Source organism: Meriones unguiculatus, chromosome 8, assembly GCF_030254825.1.
Source record: "Meriones unguiculatus strain TT.TT164.6M chromosome 8, Bangor_MerUng_6.1, whole genome shotgun sequence".
In the NCBI taxonomy this organism is placed as follows: Eukaryota; Metazoa; Chordata; class Mammalia; order Rodentia; family Muridae; genus Meriones; species Meriones unguiculatus.
Window position 1 is genome coordinate 76220016 of NC_083356.1, and position 19477 is coordinate 76239492.

Here is a 19477-nt window from a genome sequence, read left to right on the forward strand (position 1 = left end):
TTGTGGTCATCTCCCCTGACACCCTCCACCCCCGATGGACAATTGAGCCAGCCACTCCAGCCAGCAGCTGAACCTCAGCCTTGAGGTTTAATAACAGCGTCTGTGGAATTACTCTAATTTCTAGAGCTGATGAACTTTTCCAGGCAACATGAGTTGAAATAATGAGCACAGAGATGACAAAGAATTTTCACCCAAGGTTCTTTGAACTCTCCAGGATAATAAGCACTTGTTCCTTTCTACAATGGGCATATAAAAGAGAAATCTAAATAATAATTGCTGTAATTATCTTGCAAAATATGCAGAGATTAATGGTGATTATGAAAATCTGTCTAATTGTTCTCTGAAGTCATCGTTGATCAAGTGGTATCTTGAAACGGCCGCTGCCAAGGAACTTTTGACACTGAACTGCAGGTGGGCATGAGAATGTGTCACTGTGCTTTTCTCCCCATAAAACCTTACCCTGTGTTTATGAAATCCGTTTTCAGCACTCCCAACCCCCTGGCCCACATTTTAACTCTTCACACCAGTGCCCTGAAGAGGCTTCCAAGACACCCTTAATGGGCTGCTTGGTGTCATTGTGGTTCAAAGCCCCAAGTTCAACTTGTTATTTATTCAAATAATTAATTACTCTTGTATCCATCGAGCAGTTTGTCATGACACATTAATGACTTGATAGACTTCCATGAACTGGTGAACACAGAACAGCAGAGCGTTTTTATCGTCATTTAATTTTAAAACGATCCTGTGTGAAATTATCTCGTCGTGAGTGATGGGCGCATAAAGAACCGACTCAGCAAAGCCCCTTTTGGATCATTGCTTTATTAATGGGTAACGTCAGGGGAATGAAAAATGCTAACATTGTCATATTCTGCTGCTTGGTGGAGACGGATGGTGGCAGAATGGGAGAGGGCTCTGCATGCCCATGCCATGATGGGACTCCCCCATTCCTCATGCCACAGCCAGAGTACCCACTTACTCACCTGCTTGTCCACTCACGCCCAGGTGCTGTTTTTGGAGTTTACAGTTCTTGACATTTGTGTGTGTGTGTGTGTGCGTGTGTGTGTGTGTGTGTGTGTGTGTGTGTGTGGTCTCTTTTTTCTTAAACTTGGATTTTCCATGAGTGATATAAAAGCAGTCTCATGAAAACATTCCGCTTTATTGCTTTGAACATTAAACATTATTAATCCAATAGAAGCACGTTAAAGATATTGCTGTCACCTTTAAATGTGAAATAATATTAGGAGCTTAAAAATGCTGGGTTAGGAGAAAAGATGTTCTTAGTTGCTTTCAAGTCTTCAGATGCCCATGCTGGGTTGATGGTAAAATCCCATTTCTACACAGCTCGCAGCACAGCGTTTACTTAAGAGGAACGCCCTGTTTAGCTTAGCTCCTTTTTTTTTTTCCTTTCATATTCTGAACACCCTCTTCCCTGTTTTAATTGCAAACTTGGGAGTCTTTATGATGACTTCACACAATGCCACCCAAAGCCAGCAGACATGGTTGGTGACCCCCTCAGAGCCAGCACTGCTCTATGGAGCCAGGCTGCTCTGACAGCTGCAGGGCAACACCCGAGGGACCGTAACAGGGGAATGGGAGCCAGGTGCTATTTCCAGCCTGCTAGATGAAAGGGAATGCCTGCTTTGTCTGACAAGCTTCCTGTTTCTGCTTTGGCTCAGCTTCACCACCTGCTTGGATGTCCAGTACAAGAACCTGGCAGCAAAAGGGCCTTCCTTCTTCCTTTCTGTCACACTGGTCACCAGAGCTTACATTTCCCAAGAGGATGACAGCAGAGGTAGCTGCTGACCTCCTGCCCAGTTGTCTAGGTGCTTCCTGTGTGCTTGCTGTTAATCATCAAGAAAGTTCCATGAGGTGTGCACAAAGGTATGGGTCTGTTACAGATCTTACAGACTACACTCAGGCAAAGGCCTGGAGACTAGATGGCAAACACAGATTAGCTGGCAGTAAAGTATTTGGGCAGAGGGCACAGAAGCAAACACACAGGTGCTGGTAGAAACTGGGCTGCCAGAACCCGAGGGCACAGGCCAAGGCAGGGCCACAAGTTGGAGCCAGAGGCTGGGTGGGCAGTTTGTCTTGTGGAACACCTTAATCCTGCAGATGGACACCACAGCCAAGTGTGGTGGGCGAATTCCAGTGACAAGTGGAGTCTTACTCATCTTCGGGTGAGGAGAGCAGAACCATAGCTTGCAGGAGGGCTGGGTGGAGCTGCATCAGCTCCAAAGGCTGTGGACGAGTGTCACAATTATCTTGGGACCTCCTTAGGGACCCTTCAGAGAGACAGGCAGGCACTCCTAAGTCACATGAGACTACAGATGCCACAGGCTGAAAAGACGTCCAGGGCAGGTGTCCCAGCTGTCGGAGGGGCAGCGTCTTAGCAAGCTCAGTCCACACAGCAGCCAGTCTAGAATGAACTGGGTCTGCAGTGGGCTCCTCAGGAGAGCAGCCTCACTCTTCCATGGTGGTAGGGAGTTAGGGACTTCAGCCCTCAGAGCAAGTGGCACGCCTTTGTTAGAGGTAGCAGGCCACATGACAGCGTTTAGTCTTGGGTACTCATGAACTTGGCCCTCCTTAGTGCAGTCTTTGCAGCTGGCTCCAAATCCCAGAAACACGGTTCTTTCTGAAGTGTGTCAGGAGGCCAAGACCTTGGATACCCCAGATCTCAGACTTCACAGAGGCCTCCAGGTATGCCTGCGCCAGGGCTCCCTGGGGGTTCTTGCAGTGCCTCAGCACACACAGGCCTCTGTTACCTGGTGAGGATGGGTCACTGCTGATAGCTGGTGAAAGCATGGCTTTGTACCAGGCACAGCACTTAGTGAAGAGACAGGATCAGCCAGGCTCTGAATGTCCCTGATGAATATAGGGCAAGATATATCTAGAGAGATACTGGTTCCTGAGTACAACCCATACTAGCAGACTGCTAGTATCTGCTGCTGCATGGGCAGCCCTGGGGTTGCAGAACGCTCAGGGACTGGGCCTCTGAAATTCGCAGCCTGAAAAGACCCCCGAGAGGACCCAGGTCCACACTCGTGTACTGTGGTTTTAACCCCACGTCTGCACTTGGGCACTGTGGTTTTAATGCCAGGGTTTCTATGGCTTATTACTTTCCACAGCAGAGGGGAAAAAAAACCCATTAATAAATGCAGACACCTTGTGAATGACACTTCTGGAATCCAGACAGGGGTTTTTATTTTTTTCCCTTTCCTCTCTGCATAAATTCAAACTGAGCTCTTCACGGTCTAGGGCTGAGGAACGTGACACTTCCAACTGGGCCTGAAGCCTTTGGTTTCCTCTCTTAGTGCTTCAGTGGGAAATCACTTACAGCCACTTGAAAACCTGCCCTGATGTTTTTAAAGGGGCTCTCTGGTCAGAACAAAGTGAAAGAACACATTTCTGCACAGCCCCCAGCTTAGAAGGTTCCATGATGGTGACACCCCACCTCGAGGTTTCCAGAGCTGTCAGGTGCCAAAGAGGATTGACTGCATAACAGGAAAGCAAGGCCTGATGGGAGACAAGCAGGACCCCATGCGAAAACACAGAAATCCCAGTGGGAAGTGGGACTGTGTTCCAAAACACTTTCTTAAAAGCCCCAGGGAAAGCAGAACATGGTATCAATGGAGGAAGAGGAGGAGCCCTGCAGGAGCCAGGATTGAAGCAGTCAGAGGTGATCAGGATTTCCCAGATACTGCACACCTGGTACCTCTGGATACTCCAAGGGTGAAATTCAGACACAGCAGGATCCTGCTGGTCCTAGCCTCTCCCTGGGCTCCAGTGAAACCAACCCTCCCCGTCCCAGCTTCACCATAAGGACACCTGCCTTGAGGGGTTTACAGACTTATTCCATGCACCCACAGGTAGTACGAGAACCAGGTGCGGAATGTGTGTCTCCGGGTGGCCACATAACTGTTTATTGGGCCAGTGGAAAAACTGTCTCACCTCAGGCTTGGCAGGGACTCCAGAGTTCAACATCAAGGCTCTGGCTTGGAGAGGGAGCAAGGCTTAGAGCTTAGGGATACGGGACTACAGCCACTCACTTTCTGCTCAGTCTTTCTTATGAATGGTCCCCAAACTGTCTCTTGACAGACATACATGGAACACAGCAGTTTCTGCTTGTCCTGACTGTGTGAGTGCCGGCGGGGCAGGGGCCAGCCTCAGGTACCTCTCGGTCTGATTCCATGAAGGCTTCTTGACAAGCACCATACGGTGCTTTCCCTTGTCTCCAGAGTGAAGAAAACACAGGAGACAGGGCGTCACTCTACCACACAGCCTTCCTCTTAGAGAAGAAACGCTGGAACAAGAGGCTTTCATGGCTGTTTGAGGTCTCAATCGTATGAGCATGACACAGTGCAGGAAAGACAGGAGAACAGGATGCTGCGTCCTTATATCTAATGCATGGTTCTATCTGGATCTGAGATGGTAACATTCATGGCAGAACATTCTGTAATGGCAATCCTGAAGGTGGAGGTAGAATGAATTCGTCATCCTACAACGGTGCCCTGGGATTCTGCAAAAAGGGTGCTCGTATGGGGTGCTCACCGGCCAGTGAGTGAGCCCCACTCTGCCCCAGAACCCATTTAAACACCTCTAGGGAGGAAGAGACAGGAGACACTCCAGAGGCTCCATGGCCAGCTACCCGAGTGTGCTCAGAGGGAAAATAACAAAGAGACCCTGTTCCAAAATAAGGTGGAAGGGGAGGACTGACGCTTGAGAAGCCCTCTGACCTCCACACGTGCCATAGCATGCACACGCCCAATTCACACAGGACTGTGTGCACACCCACATATGTATACACATACATACCACATACACTCACTGTCAAAGGGCCAACAGCTACTGATGAGGTGAGGGCAGTTCCAGGGCTGAAGAATAAGGAGGCGCTCGGCTAAATGGGGATGGTGAATAGGGTCTGAGGTGGGGGGAGATAGGAATGCTCTTTGGAGCACTCTGGGCTCTGACTCCTAAGGAAATGTTTTGTGTGTTGATAGGCGAAGAAAAAAGGGGGCAAGTGTAGGGTGTAAGAGCTTTGACTGGGAACGGCTGGTCCCTGGAGAGGAGAGTTCTGTGAGGGACGGGGGCTGTGGTAAGAGGGTGCCACAGAGGCTGCTACAGGGTGTTCTCAGAGGTGGTGCAGACCAGAGTCGCAGTCCAGCAGGCACTTCCTGTCCTTGGGAATGCCTGGCTGAGGCGGGGAGAGAGGCTGTATGGGCCTGTGAGAGGCACTCAGCTGTGCTTCTGAGTTCAGATGGCTACAGCATGACTATCTCTTTTTCCACCTGGCTCAGCAGCAGTCCTGTCCACCCAGCCAGGCCTGCACTTTGAACACTCCAGACAGGAAGCAGGAGGGGGTTGAGTTAGTAAAAACCCTAGCCAAGCATACTGTCAGCTTGTTAAAAAAAAAATATCCAATTCATTTTTATGTACAGAAATCTCAACAGTTAAAATTATTAACAGTGATGTCACCTCTCGAGGAATTCATTTTAGTGAAAATTTATTTAAATAACTTGGTAAATGATGTCATCTTTTACTTAATCATTCATTCTCAAAGTTCACCAACTTCTGTCTTGTTCCTGCATTGCTGAGTTTTATGAGAGAAATGTGATCTGGGGACATTTTAGGATCCTACAAAATACTTGCTGTTTGAGATAACCATTTGCAGTTTGTAGTCAACCACAAGCAGTATTTGGGGCTCAGGGTGTTGTGTGGGGTTAAAAATGAGGCCCACATCCCACCACAAACTTATTCTTACTCTTTTTTTATTTGTTTGTTTGTTTGTTTTTTGAGACAAGGTTTAACTCTATAGTTCAGGTTGGCCTTGAACTTGTGGCAACTCTCCTGCTTCAGCTTCTCGAGTATAGGCGTGGGCCACTATGCCTGGCTTTGTCTTCATTCTTTAAAAAAGTTACTTAAGAATTTATATGGCTAGGCATGGTGGTACATTCCTATAGTCCCAACACTCAGGGAGGCAGAGGCAATCGGCTCTCTGGGAGTTTGAGGCCAGCCTGATTACAAAGCAAGTCCAGGACAGCCAAGGCTACACAGAGAAACACTGTCTTGAAAATCCAAAACCAAACAAACAAACAAAAGGAATTTATATGTATGTGGCATGTGTATGTCACCATGTGTGCAAGTGCCCACAGAGGCCAGAAGGGGGCACTGGAGTGATCGATGGTTCTGAGTCACCTGATAAGGGTATTGGGAACTGAACCCCAGTCCTCCTCAAGATCAGCATGCATGCTTAACTGCTGAGCCACCTCTCCAGGCCCTGTACTCACTCATAATGGACATCTCCTTGGCCAAGACTAGGAAATTCCTTCCTTTCTGTTTCTAGGCTGCTGAGGCACCCACTCTTGAGACAAATTCACCGGGATGGCCAAAGAGCTGTGAATAGGAATGATTCCTTTCAGGAAAAAAAAAAGGCCCTTGGATTCATTAATTCCTAGCTGAGAAAAAATTAGCACCTGAAGGCCAGAGGTGGCAAGACCCGCCACAGGAACGAGAACCTGGCACAGCCTCTGAGCGCTGGGTTGGGTGCTTGCTTCATGGGAGGCAGCCTCCAGGCAAACTCAGCCCTCACGTGTGTGTAAAACCCTTGGAATCTCACTGGAAAAACTTAATTTCCAGAGTGATCTTTTGAAGTCTGAAAATGGAAGCAGAAGGGCTGTTTCAGTCTGGTAAGGCGGGTGTTAGCTGCCGGAGAGACCCAGAGGGCGCTGACTGTCGTTTGCACCCCCTTTCCCTCTCCGTCTCTTCTCTGTCCTGTCAGGGCTGGAGAGCCTCTCCTGGACTGTGTAGGCACAGTACAGACAGTACACACAGTAGGGCCCACAGGCATACAGCGCATGTATGTGAGGTTCTGACAGGTGAGCATAGGCCAAGTGTGTGCTCAATGTCTGCTCCTCAGACGAGCAGCTGGCAGGGGCCTGGCCAGACAGACAGACTCTTCCACAGTCCACGTGGACAGGCAGGGTATCATCTGTGAAGTTTCTAATTTCAGAAGTTAAAATGAAGCTCCAAGCTTTTGCCAGGCCTGGGAGGTAGAGGCAGGAGGACCTCTGTGAGTTCTAGGGCAGCCTGATCTACATAGTAGGTTCCGGGCTTGCTAGGGCTATATAGAGAGACCCTGTCTCAAAAACAAACAAACAAACAAACAAACAACCCCTCCCCACAAAAACTCCAACTTCTTTTTTTCTTTTTAGTTTGGCTTTTTTTGAGACACATTTCTCCCTGTAGCCTTGGACTCACTTTGTAGACCAGGCTGGTCTTGAATTCAAGAATGAGCTACCAACCTCTACATCCCTAAATGCTGAGATTAAAGGCATGTGCCGCTGCATGCAGCTACAAACCCCAAACTTTAGAACAGGGGCAGGACAATGGTGACCAGCTACTTCCAAGTTCCTGGGGTCCCTTACTGCCTGTGCCACCTCCTGGCTCAATGACACCCGCTGAAGGTTCTCTGGCTATATCTGTCCTTTCAGCAGGACTGGTCCAGGTCTGTGCTGAGTGCATTGCAGCAGGCCCAGGTGCTCATGGAGAGATGGCACTTTCCTGAGGGCGACATGGCAGAGATGGGAAACAATCAGCAATAGAGCATCCTCAACCCTGAAGAGGGGAGTGCCTCTTCTTTGTGACTGTTGTAGCCAACAGCACTTCAGTGTGTCACCTAACTGGTGAGGAGATGGAGTGGCATTTTTATTCTACTCCATAGGGATGGCCTGAAGCTTCCTGGACAATGGCTTGTCTAGGTGGAGCTCAGAACCCGCTGCGCCCTGAGCAGGTAACTTGTCCCTACAAAGGCTGAGTTCCAGAATGGCTGGTGAGAAACGCTGACGCTATCAAGTCTTTCAGGTCTTCTATTTCCCACAGCAGTTAGCAATTAGTCTTGGACTCCACGTTACTTCAGCCCCAGACTCTCCCAAACTCTCAGATCATCCCCACCCCACCTGTCAGAGATCACTGACAGCTGTTGGAGGCTATGGTGATAATTGGCCTAACTGAGAGCAGAGGCTGGGCACCTGCCTTGGTCCTTCCATGTCTGGGACACTGAGACAGCTCACCAATCTAGGCCTATGGCCCAGGCTTTACTGCCCCAGACCACAGTGCTCTGATTGGCTCCCAGGCCAAGCTGGGCTGCCATCACTCTGCTGAGCCTGGAGCTAAGCACAGCCATCCCTAGCTTAAGCTAACGCAGGGACAGGGTCCCCAGGGCAGTGGAGTGTCTCTTTGCTTTTCATGTCCCAGAATCTAGCAGTAACCCATGGATAACAGAGCCTCTGGGTTTAATAAAGGAGTGGCCGACAGCCCACACGAAAATATAGCAACTACACTGGGTCCATTATTTAATGGGAAAATTATGTGCATGCACACGTGCACACATACACACACACCTGCCTTCATGTATATATGTGCCTACATATATGTGCATATCAACATGTGCACTTCTGTGTGCATGCCTGCAGCCTCAGGTGTGTGTACCTGTCTACATATGTGCACTTCATCATTCTAACGCCTATTCGCCACTTTCTCTTTGCTTCTGTGTAGGAGAGCGGGAAGGTGCATAGGCTTTTTAAGGTCCTTCGGACTAGTAAATAGGCTGTGCCACACTGATCCTTGCCTCCTGTGGGTCCCAGGCTCTGCTAACGAGTTTATCATACTGTACTATGTGTTCATCCCTGGCAGAGGGGCCACAACAGTGTGGTGGCCAGGACAGGCAGGCTATTGCACCCCAGGTGGCCTCGATCCCCCACTCACATGGAATTTATAACGGGTCTAGGTAAACTGCATGGTTCAGTTGCATGGGTGACTCTAATCTCTTCTCCGTAGTCCACATGGTTTTCCAGGATTTACCTGTGAGCTCTGATCACCTTCAGGCATGAGACAGGAGTAAGTCCTGTGTCCTGGCTCCAGGCCCAGCATCTAGGAGGTAGGGGAGGCCAATGCCTCGGTTCCCTGATGAAGCAGGGTGGCACTCTCACACCACAGCTCCTGGGGTCCTTCTCAATGGACTTTGTCCACCTGAAAGTACTCAGACGGCAACATTACTCTTCCTGCTGCTCCTTCAGGGAGAATGGCTGTGGGAGGCTCTCTACTCCTCCACAGGGGTGTCACCATCCAAGGGAGCCCAGACCCACTGGGAAAGGGCCTGGCTCCTGCTCCCCTCACCGAGAAAGGTCTGGTAACGGTAACGGCGGACTCCCCACTGGGGCGGGCAGTGGTGGAGGGAACAAGACGCCTCACCATAGGGCTTGCTACCCAAAACGGGCCCATACAGGGCAGGCGCTGATTCCATGCCTTCCCTTTGGGCTGGGCAACAAAGATGGTCTTCACCTGAGGCCTGGAGGACATGGGTGGAATCTGAGTGCCATTTGTCTAGTCTACCTCTTTAGCATGGAAGGCTGTGTGACCATGTGGAAGTTAACCAGACTCTCTGAGACTTGGCTTGCACATTGCAGACTGGGATTAATGATGCCCCCACCTCCTAGCATTGCTGTGTGATGGAGCAAGATTGAGTGTGGCACTGGGACATGCTAACACTCTAAATACCATTACACGTGGCTGCTATTATTGTTGTTTCCAGAATATGAAAAAAAAATAATCAGTATGTGCTCCGTCTCATGCAAGTAGAGGCCTGTAAATAACTCTCACACAGGGAGCAGGATGCTGGGGCAACATGATGAACAAGCTGCAGGCTGGGACCAGCCTCGTCAGCGCTGCTCCCCACGGGAGGTGGCAGAGTTAACCAGCTCTGCAGGGACAGCAGTACCTGTCACCCAGTCCAGGCTGTTGGCCGGAGGGTAACATGAGCTGACAGCAAAGCTCACTGAATCCTCGAGTGCTGGGCACCAAAGACCACAGAAGCCAGGCGCCTGTTTCACGGGGCATACTAGCAGCAGGAAGAAAGGCACAATGAGGAGGCACAATGAGTGGGGGACATTGTCTTGATTTGCCGTGTGACTTTGGGAAAGTAGATGACCTCTCTGTTCCTCATTTGTAAGATGGGATAACAGGTTTGGAGGGATAAGGGAGTCCACCCATGAAGGTGACTTAGTTCTGTAAACAGGAACAAATCACTTGCTTCTCCATGGAATGGGAATTGAGGAGGCCTCATGACACAGTCACCTGCGAGCACAGGGACTCTAGGTGCTCAAATGGGCCCAGGCGAGACCTATCCAGGTTCAGAAACACAGAGGGGCTGCTGGCAGGAAAGGGAGCAAGTGGCTACCTTAGCCCAGATTGCAGGCTGTCCTTCTGAGGCTCAGCACAGAGATGGTGTGGCCTCACTGCCGTGCTAGCCACAGGAAGCCAGGTGGCCATGCCTGCTGCTGGACCCAGAGGAGAGCACTATGAGATACGGGCCTGGCTGGTCTGCAGGGTTCTGGCCTGTGTGCCTGTGGCCAGTGAGACTACCCCGTGACTTGGCTGGAGCAGTGCCGAGTGCATCCAAACCCCGACCATGTATCCATGGGGGTGGCCCATGTGGACTAGGCTGGCTTCAGGGGTGCCTCAGTCACTGTGACGTGAACAGAAAGAAGCCTGTGTGTCACCAGGGAGTAAGGGGCTTCCGAGAACACATGGCCAAAGGCTGGAGTCTTGGGAGACATGAAGCAGACAGTGTGTCACAAGAGCTTCGGGGACAGGGCTGCCTAGAAATGCAGCTGCCAAAAGGCAGAGACCACAAAGCAATGGACATACGGCATCACTGTCCTACTGGGGCTTGGGAAGGAGGGGACAGCTGTGGCAGGCTTCTGAGGTACTCCTGCCCTAGGTATCAAGGGAATTACACTTAGAGGGGAGGCCTGAGGAGAACGTCTCCCTGTGGACTGTGTCCTATGCCAGAAGAATGGGAGCCTACCCAGGCTAAAGGCTTCCAGGATGAGGACTACCAGAGGGAAGGTGGAAAGAGTAGAGGGAGGAGATCAGGGCTCACAACAGCCTGGGACCCTGCACAGAGTCTCTTTGGCCAAGACTGTCACAGATGCCAAGGTCACCAAAGCCACCTGGACACCAAGGGACACTTCTATCTGGACAGAGGAAAGCTGCAGAGGGTCTGCTACAGGTACAAACCTCACAGCTTAGATCAGGCTGTGTGGCACTGACCGTTAGAATAACAACTAGAGACACTGAGCTACATATAGGCCTGTTAGTCTTGGTACTTGAGGATAGCCTGGGCTACTCATTGAAACCCTGGTCTTCAATCCCAAATAACTCCACAAAATACACATGAGAAAACCAACTCAAGAAAAAATAGCATAAAAAATTCAATAATTGTGAAAGAAATTGAAATTGTGTCCCTCCTCCCAAAATACCCCAGCTGGGCCCCACATGCCTCCAAGACCAGTTAATGCTTAGAATGAAATTTTTTCCATTCCCAACCCCCAAGGAACAGAAATTACAATATTTTAGAAATATTCTCATATTTGAAAGAAACAGTCTTGACCCTTCAGTCATTCAAATATGGTATTTTGATAAGCATCAAGCCTAAATCATTTCCATAAATGCTAGAATCATAACACAGACAACAGCAGCCCAGAGCTAATGTACATTTAAAGAATGTCAGACCACGCTAAAGCAAGATTTACTTCAGAATACAACAATAGCTTTCTAAATGCAGAATCATCAAAACAAAGTGATTCATCTCAATAAGCCAAACGAGAGGGGAAAAAAAAAACCCTCAATATTGTTTTAATAGATTCTGACTTTTTAAAATGTGAAATTTAAATTAGTGCCTGAATTTTAATAAGGAATCACTGTGTACGTCCATAGGTACACACATGTGTGCGCTGTGTGTGCTGTGTAGTGTGTGCTGTGTGTACTTTGTATTGTGTAGTATGTGGCGTGTATAGTGTGTGTCTGTGTATGAAACCACCAGTTAAAACCTAACAGGCAAAGCAATATATAGAGTCAAGACCTAGAAAGGGACCTTTGGTACATGGAGACTCACTCTTCTAGAAGGAAGAATCATGTGCTTTAACAGTGATCATCATTTCAGAATTAATTTGTAAATTCAGTGGTTTTCAAGCCAATCTACAGAGTATTTTCCTTAGAACTTTAACCTTAAATTTCAACTAGATTTAAAAAAAAAAAATGAGCTAGAACTACTAACACCATTTTGAAAAACAGTAAGACAGGAACCCAGAGACATGCTTCCGGGTCTGGAGAGATGTTCAGTGGTTACCTTATTGCTTTTTCAGGGGCCCGTATCAGGCAGCTGACAGGGCTCTGGCTCCATCTCCGGGGGACCTAGCACCCTCTTCTGACTGCCATGGTACTGTACTCATTTGCACATACCCCCTTCCCCACATATGATTTTTAAAAATCTTTAAAACAAATGTACACATTTGTAATAAATAAGTGTAATTGTCATTAGGCTATGTATCCAAGCCAACAGGCTAGGGGCGGGAAGACACATTACATATTGTGTAAGTGGTGATGGTCATTTAGGGCTGCCTTTTAGATGCACCGATTAAAGAAGTGTGATGTTGTAACGACACTGATGAGCAACGCATTTTTATCCCTATCATACAACAAAAACTAAATTTTTAGATTTAAGTGTGGGAAAAAAATGACAGTGCCAGGATTTACCAAGAGACAGAAAAGGCTTTCGTACACATAACATCAAAGACACAAAACAGAGAAGAAAATCCAAACCCAAGAACAGCATGCAAACTGAAAAAAAAAAAAAAAAGCAGCAGTGTTTCTGGTTCCCTTTCGAGAGTCTGAGTCAGGCAGGCAGCTAGGATGAAGGGTGGGAACCATCAGGCAAGTCAGAAAAGTGCACAGCCTCCTTAGTTACCCAGGAAACACACTAACAAGAAGCCCACAGTGCCATCTCTCAGCCAGACATGGCTTTTAGACATTACCAGTTGTGAGGCCTTGGGGGGAGGGGACCACAAACAGACCTCCTTTTGTTTGTGTCAGCAAATGTAAACTTCTTCAGTTGCTGTGCTGAGCTGTTTATCATTAAACACCACCATGCTTAGACCCATTTAACGACATAGTTACCTGAAGGAACAGCCAAGGGGCAGGTGCTGACTCCCAGGGAACACAACCCAGGCATAAGTTCTGGCTGAGAAAATTGTCACAGCAGTTCAGAAGCCACAGTGGTTTGCTTCATGCAGTTATGATTTAACACGGCACCTTTATGCTTGTTTACATTTTTTTTCTGATTGCGAATTGTGTCATGTACCATCTGTGAATGCCTGGGTGCATGAGTTTTGAGAATGTGTAAGTTCTTATAATAGGCGTGAATGTTTGATGGTAGTCAGCGATCAAACAGACGATCTACATATATTTTATGCATTCATGACATAGTTGACTTTTTCTTAACTTTCTGTAGTTTTAAGGGCTTTGAGTTTCTTCTACAAAGGTTTTTCAAATCCTCATGAATCTCAGAGAAAAAATTTGCATATGGGTGGGCTTGTGAAGCTTGAAGCTCAAACCAGTGTTGTTCACAGATCCTTCTCAGAGGTGAGGACTAGAGTCCAGGATGAGGAGTAAGATGCATGACGTCATCACAAACAGATACTTAGCCGCAGGAAGGACCAACTGTCCATGCATGCAACATAGGAGGCTCCATGGTGTCAGGATGCGAGGCACACAGGTGGGCATGACACAAGGCAGACGTGAGGTGGCTGGGGATTGGCTATAGGGGAGGGGAGCAGCTAGAAGTTGGACATGGGTGAACTTTTGGGGGTGATGGATATATTCTACATCTTGCTTCTGGAGGTAGGTCATCATATAACTTGACATTCTTCAAAATCTGCTGAGCTGTACTCATAAATGTAATGGATTAAACTATATGTAAAATTTTAGTCCAATAAATCAGATTAAAAAATATCCAGACTAGACAATTACCTTTGCATATAAATGCACAGCCCCCAAAAAAGTCAAGAAAGGATAATCTCTAAAACATTGTTTTTATGAGCAAAGAGATTATGAGTGACATTTATTTTCTTCCCACACTTTCATATATTTTTTCAACTTTTGTTTTTAGTAGTGAACATGGGACTTTCATAATTCAGAAAGGAAATGGTTTGCATCTGGCTTTGATTTAACAAAGAGAAAAAAATGAACACAAATCTATCAAATGAACCATGTGTCTGGCAAAATGCCTTGTGTTCAGTTGTTTTGTTTTTTAAAAAAAGATCAATTTTTAAGCATGTGTATTTGTGTGTGTCAGTGTGGGGGTGAGCACTGGTCCCTGAGGAGGCCAGAGGCATTGGCCCCCTGGAGCTGAAGTCACAGGCAGTTGTAAGGGATACAGTGTGGGTGCTGGGAACTGAGCCTGGTCCTCTATAGGAGCAGTGAGCACTCTTAACAGCCTAGCCCTCTCTCCAGGCCCTACTGCGCTAGCTTCTCATAGGAGGGAAAACCAAGCTTGTGGCCAGAGGACACATGAGTCCCATCATGGCTGAGAGAGCCCTCAGCCACCTGAGTCTAGCACCTATGACATGTCTGCTCTCAATGGGGCCTCCGAGCAGTGAGGGTGAGGACAGCTATCAGGAGGGACACCTGGTCCAAGAGCTTCATTTGCAGCTAGGAAAACAAATCCTGGAGAAACAAGGCTACCTTCTAAAGTTTGAAAGGTGGAGGAAATCTGAAGGACTCAGATTTGGTTAACACGGGCCTCTAACCTGTGCACAGTGAGACACCTGCCCCGATGCTACCTACCCACCCCAGACGACTGGCCCAGTCTCTGGTGTAGCTGGTGGCGCTACTTTGGGAGGTGGGGACTATTTGGAAGAAGTGGGTCCTCACTGGAGGCATGCCTTGGAATTCTGTCTCTGTTCCCTCTCCATCTTCCTCTTTGCTACCTGGCCACCACGGGGTGAAATCTCCTGCTGCTGTGATGCCCTGCCTCACCCCAGGCCACAGTGTTGGGGCCAGCTAACTACAGGACCCAATAAATCCTTCCAACTTTAAAACAGTTTCTCTCAGGCATTTGTCACCATGACAGAGAAGCTAACACCAGGACCAAGCTCCTGATGTGCTGAAGATAAAAGCTAACAGTGGGAAGGGCCGTGGATGCTGTCAGTTAGGGTTTTCCAGACCAGGAACTTCTTCTGTGTCATGTCCTGGATTCAATGACTGACTTTGTATTTTTCTTGCATCTTAAAGTCAGTTGCCCACCACTAATGGGTGGCTCTACTACCCCAAGTGCGTGTTCCCACTTCCCTGAAGAGCGTGACTGTCCTCACCCACTGTCAGGAGGATAGAGCCTCCTGCCCCACCGCCCCTGTCTGCACTGGGCTCTAACCGTGTCTCACAAGAAGATGCAGGAGCCGCTGGATATTTCTTTTAGGTTTTACTACAAAATAGCTGCAGCTAAGGGGCTGCTCTCTCAGCTTGGATCCCAGGAGAAGATGCTACATGGCATAGGGTCCCAGCCAACTCAGAGCCACCAACATGTGATCTGAGTGATACATAAAGTGGGGTACAGTGAGCCACATGAGCAGGGAGACTGTTACTGCAGCATACCCCAGCAAAGCCTGAGGGACACACCCATTTTAATCTTCTGAACAGTGGCACCCACTGTATGCTATTATGGATGAACTAAGAGATTTAAAAGTCTACTGTCTCTACTCTCAACTCACACCCCCACACCTTTGAGAAAAACAGCAACAATCTGAGAGATGGAGGGAGGAGAGGAGGGGCAGGGAACACAGACAAAAGGATCAGCTCTGAGGGGAGGAGCCTTGTGAGAACCATGAAGGCAAAATCTGGAAAGGTTTGAATTACACTCTACAACCAGAAGCTCCATCACCAGCCTTATAGCTGGCCGAGCTCCTGCGTGCATCACTGCTTCAATTCTGTGGGTAAGGCTACTTGCTTCCAAGCCTGAGGGCCTGAATTTGACTTCCAGAACATGGTAGGAGAACTCATTAGAATATATTATTCTCTGACCTCCACAGGCACTCCTGGTATGAGCACGCTTCTTTACACACCACACACACACACACACACACACACACACACACGCACACACACAATTTTTTAATGTTTGGGCCCAGATTAGGAAGTGCTAAGTGTGTAGGCAAAGTACTTCTAAGAATCAAGGGATATTGGGGGACTTGGAGAGATCAAAGTTAGGAAGCCAGTTCCCAGAGTAGGTGGCTTCATTACGAAACCACCCAACATTAACTCCAGTCACAAATCCACTGGACTGCCTAAATACAAGAGACCTTGCTGACTCCGCCTCTAATTTAGACATTTGGACATCGATCTAGAACTTTCAGTCTGGATGGATCATGCTCTAATCATTAATGGTCCACTTGTTTGGCTCAGGTAAATTGCATTTGCATATGCAAATTATGTCTAAATATTCTGTACTATTAATGCTATCACTAATTACATAATAATAGTTACCAATTTCCACACAGATCAAACTTACAGTTTTGTAGCTATTAGGGAAATTGTGCTTTGTAATTAAGATAATCCTCATTTCCAGATGCTAATTAACTATATAATAATTAGTCTCACTCACTAATGCAAATGAAGGATTTTCATCTTTATTGATAAAGGAGTTACTTCTTATCGGTTAAGGAGCGGTCTCCCAAGAAATCTTGCAGAGAAATGCTTTTCCCTCTAAAGGTTAAAAGGTAAACCCATTTTTATCAGCCTCATTTGCAAATGCAAATGAGGCCTGATTAATCAAGTAGAAGATAAATGTGATGGTCTTATATCAGGACAGAATGTATAGCTTACTGGGTTTCCACTGCAAAGACAGATAAACAGAAGTGCTGCTCAGCTTCAGGACCGAGCCTCTGTTAGTCCACCTTTTGTCCCCTTCAGGCAACGGGAAGGATCTGGAAACAGCCGTGACTTATGTTCCGGCCACAGTGGGAACAGGGGAGTGAAGAATTCTGTGAGTAAATACACAGGCAAAAGAGAACCACGTTTGCTTGGATTATTAAGTTTTCTGTGCTGCAACAGAACACAAACTGGCACCTCCCATCGTGACTAATGAGAGCTGCCTGGGCGAGAACAGAAGGGCTGACAGCCAGCGAGGCCTCGTTGGCAGGCCCCAGCCAGGGCCTCGCCGCATTCATCATCCGCTAAACCAATCCACCAATTCCGCACCACCATTTGTCATTAATTATGCTAATCAGCACACCATTACTCTCTGATGACACTGTAGCTGTTATTAGCTAGTTATGGCTTTTCAGAAGTACAACCGATTGTGTATGCGCGGGCTGTGCCTGCATTAGCCTACAGGGAAGAAATGTCCAATTACGAAAAGAAGAAATTTGCTATTATCTTTTTATAACAAACCAATTTAGTAATTAGAAAAGTCTCTGAACTCACACATTCTTTTTCTCCCCTTTCACTTAAAAAACAATTGAAACCAAAAACTGTCCTTTTCAATAATTCTCTGAAAGAAGGGGTAATACAGAGATGTTTAAAAGTGGAGTCTGGGAGCCACCACACATGCGCTTTGGTGATCTGCCTCACAGGGTGTCCTTAAAAGCAGGTCTGGGGACCACCACGTGAGTGCCTGGGTGATCCCGGCCACCCCAGGGTGTCCTCCATTATGTCTCTGAATTAGAAGGGCTCTATTATGTATATTCCAGCCATGCTGAACTCCTGAAAGACGGACGCACACTCACGGTGTGTGTTTTTACAGCATGCTCACGGTGGAGTGAGGCTGCTCCATGAGGATGCCAGGCTGTGCCGGCCTCACCTGGCAGATGCTCCCACAACAAGGATGGTGACAGCCTTCTTTGACCCTCATTCTCCCTGTAACTCGGTGGGCCTCTCAAACAACCTTGGAGATGAAAGGCTTGGCTCCGTCAGCACCTGCACGTCCTGCATGTGGTTTGGGGGAACAAAGGGACTGTTACTGGGCATCACTGTGGATGGCAGCCATGGCAAGGCAAGGCAAGGGAAACCCTTTACCAAAATGCTGGGCCTTGGCAAGAGGCTCACACTGACCCTGGGAGTCAGCAGGGCTAAGCTCTGGGCACTTGTCCAAAGCAGGTATCGATCCCAGCTCTCTGAACTTGGGCTCCAAGTCTTTAGTACTAGTTTGAGAAGCTTCAGCTGGATTAAGAGCTCATTAATATCATCAGAGTAAATGGGCCTATTAAAACATCTTTAAGCAGTATCTGAACATAAATCTCCCTAAACTATATTTAATGACTGTACTTAAGATACATTATATGCAAGTCTTAATGAGACATTAGATAGCATTCTGAAGATTAAAATTAGAGAATCCATATAAAGTCTGTCCACTTAATGTAGCCGTAAGCTATCCCGATGAACGCATTACTACCAAATTATACTGCATTAGAACAAATATTTTTAATCATGTCTGATTTATGCATTCCCCTTTTTGCATAACTTTCAGTTAAAAAATTCATTTGTAGTTTACGAAAAACTGTATGTGAGCGATCTCTAGTTTTTGGAAGTACCGTGGAAGGAAGATGGAAACAGATCTTGGTACTGTCCAATGCAACTGCTGGGGTTCTGAATTACATTTCATGCGTGGTTTCATGGGTGGTCGCCACATAGATCTTACTTTAAATTTCCTTCAGAACAAAGTGAAAACTGAATTCAGACAAACATATTCTGAAGACTGGAATCAGCTCGTGGCCCAGGTGACAGGCATGTCCAGGCGCCCAGCATGCTCGCCCTCTGCCTGTGTCTAGCTTCACCCTGCAGATCCAGACAGGCACACTCTGCCGCAGAGGCTGTGAACTTCTGCTTGCCTTTGCTTCACCAGAGCCCATGGAAGTGTGAGTGAAGTCTTGTTTCCACACTAGGGCTCCTGTGTGAAGACCACTTGTTGTGGCTACTGGAAGAAGGATATTAAAAGAAAAGAGTTTGGCTTCCCCAAGGCTGTCGGGATTTAGGCTCCTTAAACAGACCAAATCCTCTCCAAGTCTGCTCAAACAAGAGAGCTTTCTCCAAGAATGCAGAGCGGCTGGGCTGTGGGCTGCACAGGGGGCTGTGAGTCACTACAAAAGGGCTCCCCAGGCTTCTCTGTGGAAAACAAGTCAAACTTGAGATCGTCCACACTGTATTGAAAACGCTTTGCAGCTTAATGAGATTTCTTCCTTTTCAAAGTTCGGAGGATGGGTCCCAGGACCTCAGGCATGTTAGACAAGTACTCTGCCATGAGCCACACCAAATGAGGAGACCCACAGCCTCAACCAAATAGGGAAACTTTTAATGCAAGAGAAAACTGTCTATACCCACGCACGCACATGACTCTTGAATCAAGGCAGTGACTTTGAAGTCCTTCTAGGCTGAGTCTGTGGGTTTTCTCGGATCCTCCTCGCAGCCAACATGAAGATGGAGATGCTTCAGGAGCTGGCCAGGACCGGCTGCCATGAGTATCACTGGGAGCAAGGATATCTCAGACTTGATACCAGCTCAGGTGCCTGGCAATCACTGATACTCTGAAAGAGAACTAAATCATACCTGACTCTTTCTTCTTCCTGATGCCCTGTACCTGAGTGTGCCC

At 47.7% G+C, this 19477-nt stretch overlaps 1 protein-coding gene across 5 annotated transcripts in view; it reads right to left on the minus strand.

The window, feature by feature from the left end:
- Nucleotides 1–19477, minus strand: part of Mvb12b (multivesicular body subunit 12B) — a 154725-nt gene that overhangs the window by 38786 nt on the left and 96462 nt on the right. Inside the window, exon 8 of one of the 5 annotated variants that reach the window (XM_060389982.1) lies at nucleotides 18076–19352. The exons of the other annotated variants lie outside the window; for them this stretch is intronic. Within the exon in view, the coding sequence (XP_060245965.1) occupies nucleotides 19255–19352 (98 nt within the window). The 3' untranslated portion in view covers nucleotides 18076–19254. Of the gene's footprint in view, nucleotides 1–18075; nucleotides 19353–19477 lie in introns of those variants that run through there. 5 annotated transcript variants of the gene reach the window in all.